This window comes from Ovis aries, chromosome 3 (assembly GCF_016772045.2).
Source record: "Ovis aries strain OAR_USU_Benz2616 breed Rambouillet chromosome 3, ARS-UI_Ramb_v3.0, whole genome shotgun sequence".
NCBI lineage: Eukaryota > Metazoa > Chordata > Mammalia > Artiodactyla > Bovidae > Ovis > Ovis aries.
The window spans coordinates 56,629,481-56,650,243 of NC_056056.1; the positions used below are offsets into that span (position 1 = coordinate 56,629,481).

General features: G+C 43.5%; 1 protein-coding gene across 2 annotated transcripts in view; it reads left to right on the forward strand.

The window, feature by feature from the left end:
- The window catches only part of DNAH6 (dynein axonemal heavy chain 6), a 289,159-nt gene that overhangs the window by 259,898 nt on the left and 8,498 nt on the right, over positions 1-20,763 (forward strand). Inside the window, exons 69-74 of one of the 2 annotated variants that reach the window (XM_004005864.5) lie at positions 1,055-1,174; positions 2,200-2,321; positions 10,017-10,146; positions 13,705-13,832; positions 19,527-19,712; positions 20,258-20,330. In XM_004005864.5, the coding sequence (XP_004005913.3) occupies positions 1,055-1,174; positions 2,200-2,321; positions 10,017-10,146; positions 13,705-13,832; positions 19,527-19,712; positions 20,258-20,330 (759 nt within the window). The remainder of the gene's footprint in view (positions 1-1,054; positions 1,175-2,199; positions 2,322-10,016; positions 10,147-13,704; positions 13,833-19,526; positions 19,713-20,257; positions 20,331-20,763) is intronic. The other variant, XM_042246026.1, reaches the window with a different exon arrangement.

Here is a 20,763-nt window from a genome sequence, read left to right on the forward strand (position 1 = left end):
GGAAGAGAGATGGGATACCAATAAATTTTAATTCCCCATAATATAATTTCTGTGAGGTAAATTGTCTCTTTCATCTTGGATCTCTCCTTTCCTCCTTGTATATCAATAATGTATAAGGTATGTATAGATTTTGAATGCCTTGTAAATATTTTGGTTCTATTTAGCTTACTGGCCCCCAAAAAAGCAGTCTTTGATGCAAAGTAGGTATGTTTTACAATACTACAGTCAATGATGGGATAAGGCCCAAAGTCAACACTTCAATATTTTTTAAACAAAGGAAAAAAAAAAGGAAGAAAGAAGAAATATGTAAACAGAGCTCAGTAGCTTTAGTTTCAATTATTTGGGAAAGGCAAAATAATTGGGGGAAAGTACATATCCCTCCTTGGGCTTCTCTGGTGGCTCAGTGGTAAAGAATCCACCTGCCAATGCAGGGGTGGAGAAGGCAGTGGCACCCCACTCCAGTACTCTTGCCTGGAAAATCCCATGGCTGGAGGAGCCTGGTAGGCTGCAGTCCATGGGGTCGCTCACGGCTGAGCAACTTCATTTTCACTTTTCACTTGCATGCATTGGAGAAGGAAATGGCAACCCACTCCAGTGTTCTTGCCTGGAGAATGCCAGGGACAGCGGAGCCTGGTGGGCTGCCATCTATGGGGTTGCACAGAGTCGGACACGACTGAAGCGACTTAGCAGCAGCAGCAGCAGCCAATGCAGGAGACAAAGGTTCCATCCCTGGGTCAGGAAGATCCCTTGGAGGAGAAAATGGCAACCCACTATAGTATTTTCTTGCCTGGGAAACCTCATGAACAGAGGAGCCTGGCAGGCTACAGTTCAGGTGGGGGTCACAAAAGAGTTGGATACAACTTATCAACTAAACAACAACAATATATACTAGTCTTCTTTCTGCTTTTTAAAAATTGACTTTTATTATCTTTAGGGATAGGTTAGTGGAAAGACACTCAATGAGCCAAATGTGTAAATAAATAAACCTATTAGAATGTGGGTATGCATATCAGTTAAAAACAAACAAAGTTTTTAAATGCAAACTCCTTTTCAGGTGAAATTACCTATGGTGGAAGAGTTACGGATACCTGGGATCAAAGATGCCTTCGTACTGTTTTGAAAAGATTTTTTTCTCCTGAAACATTACAAGATGGTTATAAATATTCTGAATCAGGTGAGTGACTTTTCAATACTATGGAAAAAGACCTTTTCCAAGAAGTCATTAACAGCATCCTCAGTTTTCCATCCAGGAGCTGTCTGTGTCCAGTTCTCACCACCCAGACCCCCATACTCACCATGCCCATGCTTTGTTCCTTTTTCAGTTGCTAAGTTGTGTCTGACTCTTTGCAACCCCAGGGACTGCAGCATGCCAGGCTTCCTTGTCCTTCACTATCTCAAACTCATGACCGTTGAATCAGTGATGCCATCCAACCATCTCTTTCTCTGTTGCCCCCTTCTCCTCATGCCCTCCATCTTTTCCAGCATTGGAGTCTTTTCCAGTGAGTTGGCTCTCTGCATCAGGTGGCCAAAGTATTGTAGCTTCAGCATCAGTCCTTCCAATGAATATTTAGAGTTGATTTCTTTTAGGATTGACTGGTTTGAGCTCATCGCTGTGCAAGGGACTCTCAAAAGTCTTCTCCAGCACCATAGTTCAAAAGCACCAATTCTTCGGTCCAATTCTCCGGTCCAATTCTCATGTCCATACGTGACTATTGGAAAAACCATATCTTTGACTATACGGACCTTTGTTGGCAAAGTGATGTTTCTGCTTTTTAATATGCTGTCCAGGATTGTCATAGCTTCAGCTTTGTAAGAGTACAAAGATACCTATTGTGTGATAACCATTTTTAACTATTTCTGGTCTAAAGTAGACTGTATTCTGTCTAAATGTGTTTTCAAAGTTCTGTCACTTAAGAGCACACCTTTCAGCAGCACATCACTGAATTCTTAGAATCTTGGAATGTTCTGCAGGTGACACCTTAAAAGGTTAGGACACTGACAGATGCTAAAGGCCTCTAGAAAATGTGAAGGAATTTGACACAGCAATGAAAGCTAGGGGGCTTGCAAAAAACCATCCCTGTTTCTCCATGATGCAGCTGATGATAGCCACCATCTGAACAGACAGAGAAGCGCAAAACTTGGCGGTACTCAAAGGTCATCTATTTAAGACATATTTGCCTTCTGTGTTTTCAATAACAGGTATCTATTTTGCTCCCTTGGCTGACAGCCTGCAAGAGTTTAAAGACTACATTGAAAACCTGCCTTTGATAGATGACCCAGAAATATTTGGAATGCATGAAAATGCCAACCTAGTTTACCAGGTATGTGGCCTTTCAACTTAAATGCATGTTCATATTGTGTATATAAACCTGAAACATCCATAATCATCTCACTGGTTGTATAAATTATAATCTTCTTAAATAAATAAAATAAATGTTTCACCTCAGCTTCAGCATTTGGTTCCAATTTAGCACCCTGTTGTCTCTGGATCTTTCATGGAATCCTAAGATAGTTAGGTATCTTCTCGTCACTGACCACCTCCTCACCTTTCAGCCTCTGCCTGGTCCATAATTTACCTGCTAGTCTTCCATAATATGGGGATTTGGATGGTAATCCAGACAGTCCTTTCTCTTTTGCTCCTCTCCTGCCATTCTGGGGATATTTATATCATATTATACAAGGATTTATGGATCCACAGATGAATAGGTTATAAAAGTACAATAGCAAATATCCAAGGCAGATAAATCAAGCACTGCTCTTCAAAAGCACGGATCATTGATTTTGCTATTTGCAACAGCAGATTGGACTTGAAGCGCATTATGCTAAGTGAAATAAGTCAGACAGAGAGAAATATTGTGTGATATCACTTATATGTGGAATCCAAAAAATAAGACAAACTTGTGAAGATAACAAGAAAGAAGCAGACTCACAGATACAGAGAACAGACTATTGGTTACCAGTGAGGAAAGGAAAGAGTGAGGGGCAAAACAGGGGTAAGAGATTAGGAAGTATAGACTATCATGTATAAAATTAGAAAGCTATAAGGGCATATTATACAACACAAGTAGGAAATATTTTATGATAACTATAAATGGTGTATAACCTTTAAAAATTGTGAATCACTCTGCTGCACACCTGTAACATATAATATTGTACATCAACTATATCTCAATTTTTTTAACTCAACAATTTTTAAAAATTTATTGAAGTGTAGTTGACTTACAATGTTAATTTCTTCTGTATAGCAGTGACTCAGTTATTCATATATATATATATTATTTTTCATATTCTTTTCCATTATGGTTTGTCACATGATATAGAATATAGTTTCCTGGATATTATATCTTAATTTTTAAAAAATAATTTAAAAATTTTTAAGTGAAAGCACAGTTCGTCAAGGTCATAGGACCAGATCACTAAAATCATGGCATCTGGTCTCATCACTTCATGGCAAATAGAAGACAACAAAGTGGAAGCAGTGACAGATTTTATTTTCTTGGACTCCAAAATCACTGCAGACAGTGAATACAGCCATGAAATTAAAAGACACTTGCTCCTTGGAAGAAAAGCTATGACAAACCTAGACAGCATAATAAAAAGTAGAGACATAGAGACATCAATTTGCCAACAAAGATCAGTATATTCAAAGCTATAGTTTTCCAGTAGTCATGTATGGATGTGAGAGCTGGACCATAACGAAGGTTGAGAATTCATCCTTTTGAACTGTGGTGCTGGAGAAGACTCTTGAGAGTCCTTTGGACTGCAAGGAGATCAAGTAAGTCAATCTCAAAGGAAATCAGTCCTGGATATTCACTGAAAGGACTAATTCTGAGGCTCCAATACTTTGGCCACCTGATGAGAAGAGGTGATTCACTGGAAAAGACCCTGATTCTAGGAAAGATTGAAGGGAAAAGGATAAGGGGGCAGCAGAGGATGAGATGGTTATATAGTGTCATCAATTCAATGGACACGAATTTGAGCAAACTCTGGGAAACAGTGGAGGACAGAGGAGCGTGGCATGCTATAGGCCATGGGGTTGCAGAATTGGACATGACTTAGCATGTGGTCCACTGGAGAGGGAATGGCAAGCCACTTCAGTATTCTTGCCTTGAGAACCCCATGAACAGTATGAAAAGGCAAATGATAGGATACCAAAAGAGGAACTCCCCAGGTCGTTAGGTACCCAATATGCTACTGGAGATCAGTGGAGAAATAACTCCAGAAAGAATGAAGGGATGGAGCCAAAGCAAAAACAATAGCCAGTTGACTGGTGATAGAAGCAAGATCCGATGCTGTAAAGACCAATATTGCATAGGAACCTGGAATGTCAGGTCCATGAATCAAGGCAAATTGGAAGTGGTCAAACAAGAGATGGCAAGGGTGAACGTCAACATTCTAGGAATCAGCGAACTAAAATGGACTGAAATGGGTGAATTTAACTCAGATGACCATTATATCTACTACTGCGGGCAGGAATCCCTCAGAATAAATGGAGTAGCCATCATGATCAACAAAAGAGTCCGAAATGCAGTACTTGGATGCAATCTCAAAAATGACAGAATGATCTCTGTTCGTCTCCAAGGCAAACCATTCAATATCACAGTTATCCAAGTCTATGCCCCAACTAGTAACGCTGAAGAAGCTGAAGTTGAACGGTTCTATGAAGACCTACAAGACCTTTTAGAACTAAAAAGATGTCCTTTAACACCCTAAAAAGATGTCCTTTTCATTATAGGGGACTGGAATGCAAAAGTAGGAAGTCAAGAAACACCTGGAATAACAGGCAAATTTGGCCTTGGAATACAGAATGAAGCAGGGCAGAGGCTAATTGAGTTTTGCCAAGAAAATGCATTGGTCATAGCAAACACCCTCTTCCAACAACACAAGAGAAGACTCTACACATGGACATCACCAGATGGTCAACACCGAAATCAGATTGATTATATTCTTTGCAGCCAAAGATGGAGAAGCTCTATACAGTCAACAAAAACAAGACCAGGAGCTGACTGTGGCTCAGATCATGAACTCCTTATTACCAAATTCAGACTCAAATGGAAGAAAGTAGGGAAAGCCGCTAGACCATTCAGGTATGACCTAAATCAAATCCCTTATGATTATACAGTGGAAGTGAAAAATAGATTTAAGGGCCTAGATCTGATAGATAGAGCGCCTGATGAAGTATGGAATGAGGTTCGTGACATTGCATAGGAGACAGGGATCAAGACCATCCCCAGGGAAAAGAAATGAAAAAAAGCAAAATGGCTGTCTGGGGAGGCCTTACAAATAGCTGTGACAAGAAGAGAAGCGAAAAGCAAAGGAGAAAAGGAAAGATATAAGCATCTGAATGCAGAGTTCCAAAGAAGAGCAAGAAGAGATAAGAAAGCCTTCTTCAGCGATCAATGCAAAGAAATAGAGGAAAACAACAGAATGGGGAAGACTAGAGATCTCTTCAAGAAAATTAGAGATACCAAGGGAACATTTCATGCAAAGATGGGCTCAATAAAGGACAGAAATGGTATGGACCTAACAGAAGCAGAAGATATTAAGAAGAGGTGGCAAGAATACACAGAAGAACTGTACAAAAAAGATCTTCATGACCCAGATAATCATGATGATGTGACCACTAATCTAGAGCCAGACATCTTGGAACATGAAGTCAAGTGGGCCTTAGAAAGCATCACTACGAACAAAGCTAGAGGAGGTGATGGAATTCCAGTTGAGCTATTTCAAATCCTGAAAGCTGATGCTGTGAAAGTGCTGCACTCAATATGCCAGCAAATTTGGAAAACTCAGCAGTGGCCACAGGACTGGAAAAGGTCAGTTTTCATTCCAGTTCCAAAGAAAGGCAATGCAAAAGAATGCTCAAACTACCGCACAGTTGCACTCATCTCACATGCTAGTAAAGTAATGCTCAAAATTCTCCAAGCCAGGCTTCAGCAATACGTGAACCGTGAACTCTCTGATGTTCAAGCTGGTTTTAGAAAAGGCAGAGGAACCAGAGATCAAATTGCCAACATCCACTTGATCATGGAAAAAGCAAGAGAGTTCCAGAAGAACATCTATTTCTGCTTTATTGACTATGCCAAAGCCTGTGACTCTGTGGACCACAATAAACTGTGGAAAATTCTGAAAGAGATGGGAATACCAGACCACCTAACCTGCCTCTTGAGAAACCTGTATGCAGGTCAGGAAGCAGCAGTTAGAACTGGACATGGAACAACAGACTGGTTCCAAATAGGAAAAGGAGTATGTCAAGGCTATATATTGTCACCCTGCTTATTTAACTTCTATGCAGAGTACATCATGAGAAATGCTGGACTGGAAGAAACACAAGCTGGAATCAAGATTGCTAGGAGAAATATCAATAACCTCAGATATGCAGATGACACCACCCTTATGGCAGAAAGTGAAGAAGAGCTAAAAAGCCTCTTGATGAAAGTGAAAGAGGAGAGCGAAAAAGTTGGCTTAAAGCTCAACATTCAGAAAACGAAGATCATGGCATCTGGTCCCATCACTTCATGGGAAAGAAATGGGGAAATAGTAGAAACAGTGTCAGACTTTATTTTGGGGGGCTCCAAAATCACTGCAGATGATGACTACAGCCATGAAATTAAAAGACGCTTACTCCTTGGAAGAAAAGTTATGACCAACCAAGATAGTATATTCAAAAGCAGAGACATTACTTTGCCGACTAAGGTCTGTCTAGTCAAGGCTATGGTTTTTCCAGTGGTCATGTATGGATGTGAGAGTTGGACTGTGAAGAAGGCTGAGTGCTGCAGAATTGATGCTTTTGAACTGTGGTGTTGGAGAAGACTCTTGAGAGTCCCTTGGACTGCAAGGAGATCCAACCAGTCCATTCTGAAGGAGATCAACCCTGGGATTTCTTTGGAAGGACTGATGCTAAAGCTGAAGCTCCAGTACTTTGGCTCCCTCATGCAAAGGGTTGACTCATTGGAAAAGACTCTGATGCTGGGAGGGATTGGGGGCAGGAGGAGAAGGGGATGGCCGAGGATGAGATGGCTGGATGGCATCACTGACTTGATGGACGTGAGTCTGAGTGAACTCTGGGAGATGGTGATGGACAGGGAGGCCTGGCGTGCTGCGATTCATGGGGTCGCAAAGAGTCGGACACGACTGAGAGACTGAACTGAACTGAACTAGCAACAGAATAACAACAACCTGACCACAGCAGTATGTCCCAAGAGCAAAATGGATAATTTTACTCCTCCAAGACCCTCTGATGCCATGCCATTACTTAAGGGTAGTCCAAGCTCCTCAGCATGACACTCAAGACTCCCCCATGACTGGTCCCTTCCATATCCTTCCAGTTTTATTATCTATCATGTTCTGGAATCGTTAGGTGAATCAAAGCCATGAAAAGAGGTATGTCCCTGGGGCCCTGGAATACTCTAAATGTTGGAGACCACATTGGCCTCATGAAGCTGAAGGGAATCACCTTTCTTTGCAATTTAAATTTTGTCTCTACAAATAAGAGACAAATTAGAGGGTAAAATCAGCCTGGATATCAAGGAACATGTACAAAACAACTGTGGAACTTCTCAATGATCCAAAACCTATGTCATGCTCTCTGCCCTAAAAATTGGTTTGCTATTCAGTGAAGGGCTTCCCTGGTGGCTCAGATGGTAAAAGAATCTGCCTGCAATGCAGGAGACCTGGATTTGATTCCTGGGTTGGGACGATCCCCTGGAGGAGACCATGGCAACCCACTCCAGTACTCTTGCCTGGAGAATCCCCATGGACAGAGGAGCCTGGGCTAGAGTCCATGGGTCGCAAAGAGTTGGGCACGACTGAACAACTAACCACAGCACATTCAGTCAAGAATTGGAATGTCTCATTTTTCCTGATTCTACTTTCAGGAGGAAAAAGAGGTGGCCAAACCTAGTTAATATTCAGTCATCTGACTGTTTGCTCTAGAGTGGGTAGATGTGGAGGTGAGAGAAGAGAGAGAAGAGTGTGGAAATGATAGACTCGCTGCATTCAATGAGAAGTCAGGACTTTGGGGAGGAGCAGCATTCTTGGCAATGTGTACCTGTGAATGTAGTTTTTTGTGTTTTCCATCAGTTCTGAATGACTGAGAATGAGGCAGTAGGCATGTGGTGAGGTCCCAGGTATATTTTTCTGTCCAGCCTCCTTTCCTTCATTTTTCTGGCACAGTACACACCTGACTCCTACCTCTTTCCTTTGGGACAACTTCCACTTCCTCAGTCTATTAGATTCTGGCAAAACCTCCAGCCACTCTTTGCCTTCACAGAGGTGGGCATGTGACCCAGGCATCACAGCATCACCCAGCTACTGGACCTTGTCCAAGAAGCAGGCCCATGGCCCATGCTAGGAGAATGAGAGTCCTTTCCTGAGACATGATATATAGATGCTGGACTGGGAGAGGGCTGTCTTTCCTCTGAAATGACTGCCTAAGATGCTGCATATCTGCAGCATTTTTTGCCCTTATCCCTGATGCCCTGACCCCTTCTCCCTACCACATGAAGAAGGTCATCTTCCACAGGAAAGAATGAGAGAAACAACCAGACATGAACAGAGAGAGAATGCTAGCTCCATCCATGCCTGAAACCCACTTGACTTGAGTTCTCTTCTTCCCAGCTATATATGTCAACATATCCCTTCTTTTTGCTTTAGTTGATTTAGGTTAGATAATTAGGTCTCATCAATAGAGTCTTAATTCAAAAAATATCAATGATTCCTTCCTCAGCTCAGCAAACTACACTTACAGAGGTGCATACTAGAGACCAGTATAGAAAGCTGGGCCTGGCTGTTCTAAATGTTTCAAGACTTTTGACTAACCAAGAAGTCAAGAACTAAAACAGTGTATGTGCTCAGTCATGTCCGACACTTTGTGGCCCCATGGACTGTAGCCCACCAGGCTTCTCTGTCCATGGAATTCTCCAGGCAAGAGTACAAGAATGATTTGCTATTTCCTCCTCCAGGGGATCTTCGCAACCTAGGAATCAAACCCACATCTCTTGCATTTTCTGCACTGGCAGGTGGATTCTTTACCACTAGCAACACCTGGGAAGCACAAACTAAAACAGAAAAGTCATTATTAAATGGTTGGCACTGAGCAAGGAAATCAAACTATTTAACTATAGCATTAAGTAAATAGCATTACAGTTGTTTAGGACCTAATGAACATGTCGAAAGTAATGTTTGAAAGAAGATCTGTCATGTAAAATATAATTTTTACAATCAAGATCTGTAACTCTAGGTTCTGAATTCTTTTCTTGGGTAAGTGAATGATAAGGGTTATGACCAGTATAAAGAAAACCTCTAAGAGATTCCAACAAATATTCATGAGAAGTTACCATGTTTCTGAATAAAGGAAAAATCTAGAAAAATTAACAATATTTAACTGATCTTAGAATAGGAATTTCTAAGCATAAAATCAAAGGAAAAATAAATCACATTAGAAAGAGCCAGTGGGGACTTCCCTGGTAGTCAGATGGCTAATTCAGGGGTGGGCCAGGTAAACTAAAGTTGTAAATATTTCTTAAAAGCAAAATCATGAATAATTTTTCTTTTTACTTTTCTGTGTTTTCTAAATTTTTAATAATGTTCTATAATACTTTTCTAATTGAGGTAACATTATTTAAATAAAAGTATGTTCTAACACTGACTTCTCATTATTTCTTTCTCACTTTCATAACTGCCTTTTAAAGAATTAGCCAAAAATTGTTTAACCATTTTTTACTGTGGTAAAACATATAACATAAAATTTATCATTTTAACCATTTTTAAAAATATGATTAAATGACAGTTTCATTAAAGTGTTATTCAACCAGAAATGTTTTAAACATAACACCACGGATGAAATACTATGCATTTCCAATGAGCATATTTTACCAACTCTATCTTCAACATAAAAAATAAAATGTCCTTGGTTTTGGCAACAGCTATTATTTCTGTAATAAACTGTATGTGCTGCAAAATTATTTTTTGGAGAATTTGGGTCCTCACTGTTCTGTTTCTTCTCGCCATTATAGTACAAAGAGACCAACACTTTGATCAACACTATACTTGAGGTTCAACCAAGGTCCTCTTCTGGTGGAGAGGGAAAGAGCAATGATGAAATTGTCCAAGAGCTTGTTGCTTCTGTCCGGACTAGAGTTCCAGGTAGTAAATAATTGTTGGCTTATGTGGGTAATGGGACTTTTAGGAATAAACTCAGAAAGCTGAGTGATAGGCAGGTGTCCAAATCTGCTTATCATGTAGAACTTTTTCTTTATGTAGAGGGAGAGCTCTTTCAATGTAGAGGCCTCTATTTATAGATTAGAAGCCTGCAGCCCCTGAAGCCTGCAGCCCCTGACATCTCAACTGCCAGAAGCATGAAGAGAAAGTTGGTTTCTAGCCCAATATAACTTTAAACAGACTTTCTTCTGAGCTTCATAATGTCTCTAGAGCTGTACTGTCCAAGACAGTAGCCACAGTAGCCACTTAAACTTTAAAATTCATTTCCTCAGTTGCACTAGTCACATTTTAAGTGCTGCCATATTGGACAATGCAGATGGAGAACATTTCCATCATCATAAAATATTCTATTGGACAGCCCTGCTCTAGAATCCATTTCACTTTTTTTCTCCAACAAGAGAAGTGTGTGCATATATGCTAAGTCATTTCAGTTATGTCCGTCTCTTTGTGACCCTGTGGACTGTAGCCCGCCAGGCTCCTCTGTCCATAGGATTCTCCAGGCAAGAACACTGGAGTGGTTACCATACCCTCCTCCAGGGGATCTTCCTAACTCAGGGATCAAAGCTGCATCTCTTATGTCTCCTGCATTGGCAGGCAGGCCCTTTACCACTAATGCCACCTGGGAAGTGAGAAGTAGAAAAGAATAATTTATTATTTCATTTCATTTTCTGGTGAGCTAAGGAATCTTCCTGAATGATCACAGAGATCTACTTTCACACATTTCTTAGAGTAACTATAGATTTAGATGTCTTAATCTATTGTTCGTGGTTGGAAATGTCATTATAGGAAAAAGAAAGATGAGGCAGGAAAAAAAATGAGTGACTATAAAAGTAAACTGTGCTTCTGTCTCTGTTCACAGTACTCTGATACTGAGTGTATGGGTTACCCCCACACACACACATCAAGCAATTCTCAAACTCTCTGGACACCAGCTGGATGTCCTACAACTCAGTTATGACATTAACCAGCCAGAGTTGGCACAAATCCCACAGGTTAAGGGCTCAATCCCATAAGCCTGTCTGCACTTTAAATGTCAACTGCAAGTCCTCAGGTTGTGACCTTTATTTCTGACCAACCAGCCATAGATCAAGGATTCCCACAAGCCCCGTCTCGGGTTCAGTAATTTTCTAGACTGGCTCACAGGACTCAGGGAAACAGTTAATTACATTTACCAGATCATTTTAAAGGATATTATTAAGGATAAAGATAAGCAACAAGATAAAGAGATACATAAAACAAGGTCCAGAAGAGTCCCAAGGACAGGAGATTTTGTCCCTGAGGAGTCGGGGTGCACCACCCTCCTGGCACATGGATGTGTTCACCAACCCAGAAACTCTCCAAACCCCCTTCAGTTAGGTTTTTATGGAAGCTTCCATACATGGGCATGATTGGTTAAATCATTGGCCTTTAATAAGTAACTAAACAGCCAGCCCTCCCCTCTCCCAGGAGGTCAGAGAGTAAAGCTAGAGTGTCCAAATCTCTAATCACATGGTTAGTTTGCCTGACAACCAACCCTCATCTTTAGGGTCAGTACTAGACTCACCTCCTTAACATAAACTCAGGTGTGGTTGAAAGGGGCTTGTTATCAATAATAAAAGATGCCCCTTTCACCTTTATTGATCAAGAGCTATTTCAGGAGTTGGGGTCAAAAACCAATAATTATATAAAAGATGCTCCTATCACTCTTATCAATGAGGAAATTATAAGGGTTTTAGGCACTCTGGCCAGAAGATGGAGACAAAGACCAAAATGCATATTTCTTATTACATCATAGTAGCACACCCAGGTGGTGCAGCGGTCAAGAATCCCCCTGCCAGTGCAGAAGAGTCAGGTTCAATCCGTGGCTCGGGACGACCCCCTGGAGTAAGAAATGGAAATCCACTCCAGTATTCTTGCATGAAAAACTCAGTTTCAGAGGAGCCTGAGGGGCTACAGTCTGTGGGGTCACAAAGAATTGGCCACAACTGAGCATGCACGCATGCAATCACACTAAGCTTTACCAATATTCTTGAAGTGAAAGTCACTCAGTTGTGTCCAACTTTTTGGGACCCCATGGACTGTAACCTCTGTCCATGGAATTCTCCAGGCAAGAATACTGGAGTGGGTAGCCATTCCCTTCTCCAGGGGAACTTATCGACCCTGGGATCAAACCCAGATCTCCCGCATTGCAGGCAGATTCTTTACCATCTGAGCCACCAGCGAATTTCCCCCAATACTCTAAAGGCCCCCCAAAAAAGACCTATGTGACCTCAGATGCCAGTTATGTTCCTCCTAAAACAAAAGAATCTCTTCTTGAGTAGAGCGTTCTATACATATCAAAGCAACTGAATTATTTTAGAAAGCATTTTTTAATAAACACGAGATGGAGAACTGGGTAGAAAAAGGGATGAAGATGGATGGATGGATGGGTAGATGGATGAATAGATGAATGGAGAGTAAAGGTTCTTGTTTCATAGAGTTCCATTGACACCTAGGAGGTGTTTCTCTCCATGCTTCATGAAGTTTGTACTTTTGCTATGAAATGATAAGCAATGCCACCTGTTGAGACTGAGGGGGCAGGGGTACAGTTGGCTCAACAGGAGAACTGAGATTCAGAGTAGCCCAAGGGGACAGACAGAATTAGAAGAGCAGGGGCCTGTAACCACAGCGCTATGGACCCAAGAGCTTGCACTGACCCACACTGCTGTGTGATTTCTCTACAGCAGCCAAAATGAGTGGTTAGAAGAAACTTAATGTACATAGCTCAGAACCACTCACCTTCTCATGCTTTGCTCAGGTATGTCAGGAGAATGCAGGTCCTTCTTTGTTCAGAGCTTATATGAGCCCCTACTGGGTGGATTATAGAAAAAGAGAAGAGCACAATTTTTCATCCAGTTTGAACCATGGACTTATTTCAGAATCCAGTCAGTCCCTTTGAACAACAGTGAGATAAATGCCAAGTCTCTTCTCTCTCAGGAGGTGTCCTGCCCCCAGCCCTTCCGCTCCTAGATGCCTAGATGCAACCTGGAGGGCTTCTCCAGCGGCTCAGTGGTAAAGAATCTGCTTGCAAAGCAGGAGACACAGAAATGCGGGTTCAATCCCTGGGTCAGGAAGATGCCCTGGAGAAGGAAATGGCAGCCCACTCCAGTAATCGTGCCGAGAAAATCCCATGGACAGAGGAGCCGGGTGGGCTAAAGTTCATGGGGTCACAAAAAGAGTCAGATAAGACCGAGTGACTGGATGCCACATGGGTGTGCAGGGAAGAGTGAGGCTCACACACACAAGGTACAGGAGACAACTTGAGACCCCTGGCACCTCTGGTCTCAGGGATGTCCCTTGTCTACCATGTAACGTTTGCCCTTGAAGTGTGCACAGCCTGACTCCCGTTCAACCTGGGCCCAGGGACAAGAGAAGTTGGCTTTAAGAAAGCTTAAGATAAGTGCAATGTTGTAAGGAAAGGAATCAATGATCATCCATCTGATGAATCTGCCATGTGTATTTCAGAAATTCTGGAGATGGAAAACGCTTCTGAGAGCCTTTTCGTCAAGGATCCTCAAGGACGCCTTAACTCCTTGACCACTGTTCTTGGACAGGAAGTGGACCGGTTTAACAATCTGCTGAGGCTAATACACGTATGAGTGCTCACTGCCATCCTTGCTCTTGGGGATCAAAGTGTTGTGGAGCGTGTATAACAATGTGGTTTCCATTCCCATCGCTTGAACATTTCCATGTAGATGTGCTAACAACCCTTCAAGCCCAACTTGTCTAAACCTTAATTCACCCTCCTCTCACTGGTCTGTGTTCCCTTTCTCTAATAATGGCTTATGACTGCAGGGCATTACAAACCCTTCATTATCCTAACTTGCACTCTTAGAATTTGATTGACGCTTTAGGAATTTGAGCAGGGACCTAAGCGCTCGGTTAAGAGAGATTCAGATTCAGTGCTTGTTCCCAGGGTCTGCTTGCGTGCTAAGTCGCTTCAGTCCTGTCCTACTCTGTGGGACCCCATGGACTGTAACCTACCAGACTCCTCTGTCCATGAGATTCTCCAGGGAAGAACCCTGGAGTAGGTTGCTCTGACCTCCTCCAGGGGATCTTCCTGATCCAGGGATAGAACCTACATCTCTTATGTCTAACCTGCATTGAGAGGAGGGTTCTCTACCACTAGCACCACCTGTGAAGCCCAATGTCTAGTTAGCATTTAATACCATAGTCTTTGTGAAGACTATGAAAACCAAGTTTCTCTAAACATGGGCCATAAAACACCTGCATTAGGATCCACTATGCTGTGTATTCCAAGTATAAATTCCACTGATTCCACTCCAGACCTACCGAGTGAGGATTCTTGAGTAATTTCTGCAAATGTGAATTTTAAATGAACACCCCCAGACGATGTCATTGCAACTAAAATTTGGGAATAACTATTTAAACTTTTGCCTAATACTCAGGAATACTTTCCGAAGGCCCTTGACTTTGTAATGATGGCTACAGGACTTCCTGGTTTCTCTGCGCATGACTTGAATAAAGGAAACAGAGACTGACTATTGAGCAGTAACAGGGGAAGTTTTACTGCCAAGCAGGGAACCAAACACCTGGCACAGGATTAAGGCTCAGTGACAAGACTGGAAAGGGCAGCCACGGTAGATTTTTTTTTTTTATGTGAATGAACTTTATTTTTATTTTTGGCTGTGTTGTGTCTTTGTTGCTGCTTGTGGGCTTTCTCTAGTTGTAATGCATGGGCTTCTCATCACGACGGCTTCTCATGTAGATCATGGGCTCCACACATGGGCTTCGGTAGTTGTGGCACGTGGGCTCAGTAGTTTCAGTTCCTGGGCTCTAGAGCACAAGCTCAGTAGTTGTGGCTGACAGGTTTAGTGTTCCTGTGGCATGTGGGATCTTCCCAGACCAGGGAGGGAAACCATGTCCTCTGCGTTGGCAGGTAGATTCTTAACCACTGGCCCACCAGGGAAACACTAGGGTAGATCTTTTAAAGACTGACTATTCCCTACTAGGAAATCAAGTCTCCAAATGTTTCCGGTTGTCTGACAATACCCAGGCTCATGGGATGGGGATGAGGGGAAACTAGGCCAGCTGAATAAGCGACATCTCCACCTTGGGTCTACTAGGTAAACAGCAGCACCAGAAGGCCAGCTAGTCAGGTCAGAGCTTATCACCTTTTCAGTTCAGTCACTCAGTCATGTCCGACTTTTTGTGACCCCATGGACTGCAGCACACCAGGCTTCCCTGTCCATCACCAGCTCCCAGAGCCTGCTCAAACCATGTCCATCGAGTCAGTGATGCCATTCAACCATCTCATCCTCTGTCATCCCATTCTCCTCCTGCCTTCAATTTTGCCCAGCATCAAGGTCTTTTCTAATAAGTCAGTTCTTCACATCAGGTGGCCAAAGTATGGGAGCTTCCACATCAGTTCTTCCAATGAATATTCAGGACTGATTTCCTTTATGATTGACTGGTTTGATCTCCTTGCTATCCAAGGGACTCTCAAGAGTCTTCTCCAACACCACAGTTCAAAAGCATCAGTTCTTCGGTGCTCAGCTTTCTTTATAGTCCAACTCTCACACCCATACATGACGACTGGAAAAACCATAGGTTTGACTAAACAGTCCTTTGTCGGCAAAGTGATGTCTCTGCTTTTTAATGTGCTGTGTAGGTTTGTCATAGTTTTTCTTCCAAGGAGCAAGCGTCTTTTAATTTCATGGCTAAAGTCATCATCTGCAGTGATTTTGGAGCCCAAGAAAATAAAGTCTCTCACTATTTCCATTGTGTCCCCATCTATTTGCCATGAAGTGATGTGACCGGATACCATGATCTTAGTTTTTTGAATACTGAGTTTTAAGCCAGTTTTTCACTCTCCTCTTTCACCTTCATCAAGAGGCTCTTTAGTTCCTCTTCACTTTCTGCCATAAGGGTGGTGTCATCTGAGTATCTGAGGTTATTGATATTTCATGCTACAATCTTGATTCTAACTTGTGCTTCATCCAGTCTGGCATTTCACATGATATACTCTTGCATATAAGTTAAGTAAGCAAGGGGACATCACCTTCTACATTGAGTGAATCAGGGTATAGATTAAACTGCTATGATAAAGATTCCCAAATGCAGTGGCCAAAACAGGATTGGAATTCACTTCTCTCTCTGCAAAGAGCCCAGAGGAAGCCCTGCCTAAGGCAGGTAGTTACTCTTGCTTTGTGAGTTTAACCAGGAATCCCACTGGATGGCTGGCTCTTCCAGCCTCAGCGAGTGACTTCCACCTTTGGTACTAAGGGGGCTGTTCCAAGTGTTCCCTTTTGCCAGCCACTGAGACAGGGGAAAGAGGGCCGAGGGAGAGCAGTTTCCTCATAAAAATGTCAGACAGAAGTGGCATACATCATTTCTTCTTATATCCCTTTAGCCACAACTTGATCGCACGGCAGCACTCCAGCTGCAAGTGTTCCTGGGAAATGTAGTCTCTGTGTTGGATCGTTCTGTGCCCACTAAAACTAACGTGGTTGTGGTTGTTGTTTAGTCGTTCAGTTATGTCTGACTTTTTTGTGACCCCGTGGACTGTAGCCTGCCAGGCTCCTCTGTCCATGGGATTTCCCAGGCAAGAATACTGGAGTGGGTTGCCATTTCCTTCTCCAGGGGATCTTTCCAGCCTAGGGACTGAACCCACATCTACTTGGCAAGTGATTGTTCAAAGGAAGAAGAGATGGATGCTGCTCATCTCTGGCCTCTTCCACCTCATGCATGGTCACCCACTTAAGGATAGATGAGTCCAAATGTCACTTCCTCATGAAGTTTTCCTGGAATACCTGTCCTTCCCTGCACTACCAGATGACAGGGCCACCTTCTCAGGTGTTTGTGTCCATCACTGTATTTGTGTACAGCATATCACCTTTCTTTCTAATTACTCCTCCATGCGTATAGCTCCCTCAGCAGACTTGAAGACAAAAGGACTGGTATTCATAATACCAAACATAATTCATATCTGTCTGGGGGCTTCCTGGGTGGCTCAGATGGTAGATAATCTGCTTGCAATGCAAGAGACCTGGGTTTGATCCCTGTTTTGGGATGATCCCCTGGAGAAGGGAAAGGCTACCCACTCTAGTATTCTTGACTGGAGAATTCCATGGACAGAAGAGCCTGATGAACTACAGTCCATGGGGTCACAAAGAGTCAGACACAGTTGAGTGACTAACACTTTCATCTCTGTCTCCCCAGTGCCTGACACATCCTAAATCTTCCATGAATATTTGAACATGCAAGTGAACTAATGTGGCTCTCAGGAACAAAGTCATCCCTTCTAGTCAAACAGTAGTGTCCACCACTAATGGAAGAATTCACCTAATAAAAGCAGAAGGAAGAGGAGCCCAGGCTGCAAGGCAATCAGGAGTCAGAGCTGAGCACGCCCATTAGAGGGAGGTAGTAGCCACCATGGGGTGCTGGGCCTGCACCGCAGAGCTCCCTCATCCTGACCCCTACCCACTCCTGCCTGGCTCTGGCTGTGTCGCAGCCTCACCTTCACTTCACCCAGCGAACAGCAAGGTTGCACTGTGGCGACAACAAGAAAGGCCAAGGGAGGGTGGAAGCATCTGGGGCTTTGGGCTGCCATCTTGGTGAGCTCACTGGCCTCCTGATGGTACGGGACCGTGAGACCAGGCAGGTCCTGGGAGCGATGTGGTCCCTCAGGGATGTAGGCCTCTAGATATAAGGGAGAAAGATCTGAAGTGCATTCTTCTCACTGAACATGACGGCTTGTCAGCCGCTGCCTCTGGGAGAACTGGCCGCAGTGTGACCTCTGTCTGCTTTCCACTGATCTAGACAGCACTGGAGGCCTGGTCCTTGCAGCCTGACTCAAGTGTTCTCCACCCACCTTAGATACGTCTTCCGCTACCTTCTTCCATTTTTGGTGTCTAAGGTTGAGTGGTATTTTGGCCCTGGCTAAAGGCTCTTTTCCTCTGCTCCGCTACATATGATTCCTCAGATCCTAAGGGAATATCTACTTAAAACTCCTCTTTTCTAGCACTGTCTCTTGTGAGAAGAGATGTGAAGAGGGGGAAAACTCCATGAAGGAATAGAAGGATGACTAGCCCTGTCTTATCCGCATGTCACCTTGTCTCTAGAACTATTTACATGTGGTCCTAGGACTTGGGCTTCCTAGGCGGCACTAGTAGTAAAGAACCCGCCTGCCAATGCAGGAGATGTAAGAGATGCAGTTTCCATCCCTAGATCAGGACAATCCCCGAGAGCAGGGCAAGGCAACCCACTCCGGTATTCTAGCCTGGAGAATCCCACGGACAAGAGGAGCCTGGTGGGCTACGGTCCATGGGTTCTCAAGGAATCGGACATTTTCATCAACATAAATTTGCCCTCTAATATCTTCCTGTACTATTTCCCCTGTGTATGGCAGCACTTTTCACAAAACTGGAACCCACGAGAGCCATATACAAATCTATGTTGTTGTTTAGTCGCTAAGTTATGTCTGACTCTTTTGAGACCCTATGGACTATAGCCTACCAGGCTCCTCTGTCCATGGGCCTTCCCAGGCAAGAATACTGGAGTGGGTTGCTATTTCCTTCTCCAGGAGATCTTGCAGACCAGAGATTAAGCCCACATCTCCTGCACTGGCAGGCAGATTCTTTACTGCTGAGCCACTGGGAAATCCCTATACAAATCTATACACCCTGCCTTTACCTTTAGCCTGGTAACAGATATTGCTTTGTATTTCCCATGGCTGCTGCTGGCCCAGTGTCTCCCAGGACTGCTGCCAGCCTCTGTCTTTTGTTGAGATGAGGGGAGGATAAGGAGTGTACCTTTAAAGAAGTATTTCAGTATAAGGAAGCTCTCTGGTATCAACTGAAAGATTGGTCTCATCTAGGAATCCCCCCTTCCAGCTATAACTGCTGGGGCTGCAGGCACCCTCTGGATAGAGTTCGAGGTACTTCCCATGACCCCAACCCCCTCCGTGGTTCCCAGATCACTAACCGTAAGGCTCATTCTTCCTTCAGCCTGGAGGAGAGCTGGACAGTGGCATTTCTCAAAATGCTTGGGGGACATTTCTCCACCTTCCCTTCTCCATCCACTTCACTGTATCATGCTACTAACTGCCTAAACCATGCCCACTCCAAGGTCTTACACCTCTATGTCACAGGTTGTAAAAAGTGCATGAAGATTGGAAAGTCTGACCCAGCAGAGAGTCTGCAAAGAGTAAGCAAACCACCAAGCAGGCCCTTCAGCCCAAGGCAACACCTGCCACCACGAACAAGGGTCATTCCCACCTGATAACAACATCAGTGAAGGGCACCAATCCTTTCTTGTTCTTTCAGACCTCTCTAGATACACTCAACAAAGCCATTGCTGGGTTGGTGGTGATGTCTGAAGAAATGGAAAAGGTGTATAACAGTTTCCTCAACAACCAGGTTCCCTCTCTATGGTCCAATACTGCCTACCCATCCCTGAAGCCACTAGGATCTTGGGTCAAAGACCTTATTCTGAGGACTGCATTTGTGGACGTAAGAAAATTTACTTCTTTGGGGTCTGATCAATCTGATGACATGGTTGGCCCTGGGGTCCTTAAGGAAGCCCTTGCTAACTGAAATATTGACAACCATTGAGGGATCATCTGAATCCAAAGAAACAGAAACTTCTGGAATAGCATCACTTTGAAAATCTTGCACTGATTATAGTGTAGTTTGCCCTGTGCCCTTATCCCCACTTTTCATTTTAATTCCAGGCCAACCTTGGGGTTCAGGTCTCATTCATGGGACCCCCACCATGAGGTACAGAACCAATCTGACATGGGTCCAAGTGGCCAGGCATGACCTTGCTGTTATCTCCCTCTTCTAGAACCTCCATAATAACCAGATTCTGAGTTTATGGTCAGCCTGGTAGGTGAGGAAGGGGGACAGGGCAGGCAGTAAGAATGGGGCCAGTGATAACTCAGGATTGGTTTAGATTCTGCCTCCTAAGACACCCTCCAAAATATAACTCTGATTTAAATGACAGTTGCTATCTCAGAAAAAAAAAAGTACATTATAGGATAATGTTTCTCCTTTAGCTGTGGCTCAAAAGAGGACAGCCCAAGTCCTTCTGGATCTCCGGTTTCTTCTTTCCTCAAGGATTTCTAACAGGTATCACTGCTTTCCCTAGAAAAATCCCCATAGGAAAAAAATCAGTAAGTGTGTGATGAGTTGTGCTAGGTTTCTGGGAACTGGGAAAATGGCATGACTGCTGATGGCCTAAACCAAGGGGAACTGATTATACGGCAGCCCAACAAGGCCCTGCTCTTCCTCGCTTGCAGAAGAAAATGATGGCAGAAATAGCAGGCATTCCCCCAACAACTTAATCCCCGCTGCTCTCAGTTTACAAGTGTAAACGCTGCTTCCCTGAGAACACACACAGCTGCCCCAAGTCTCCATGGGACCAATGCTCAGGACACCACCTGCTCAACTTCTTTGGCTCCAACTCTGAGCACTAAGGCCTCTGGGCTCCTAGATGCTGATTTTGTTTAGTCTGCAAGTCCTGTCCAAATATTTGCCACCAATGGACTCTAGCCTGCCAGGC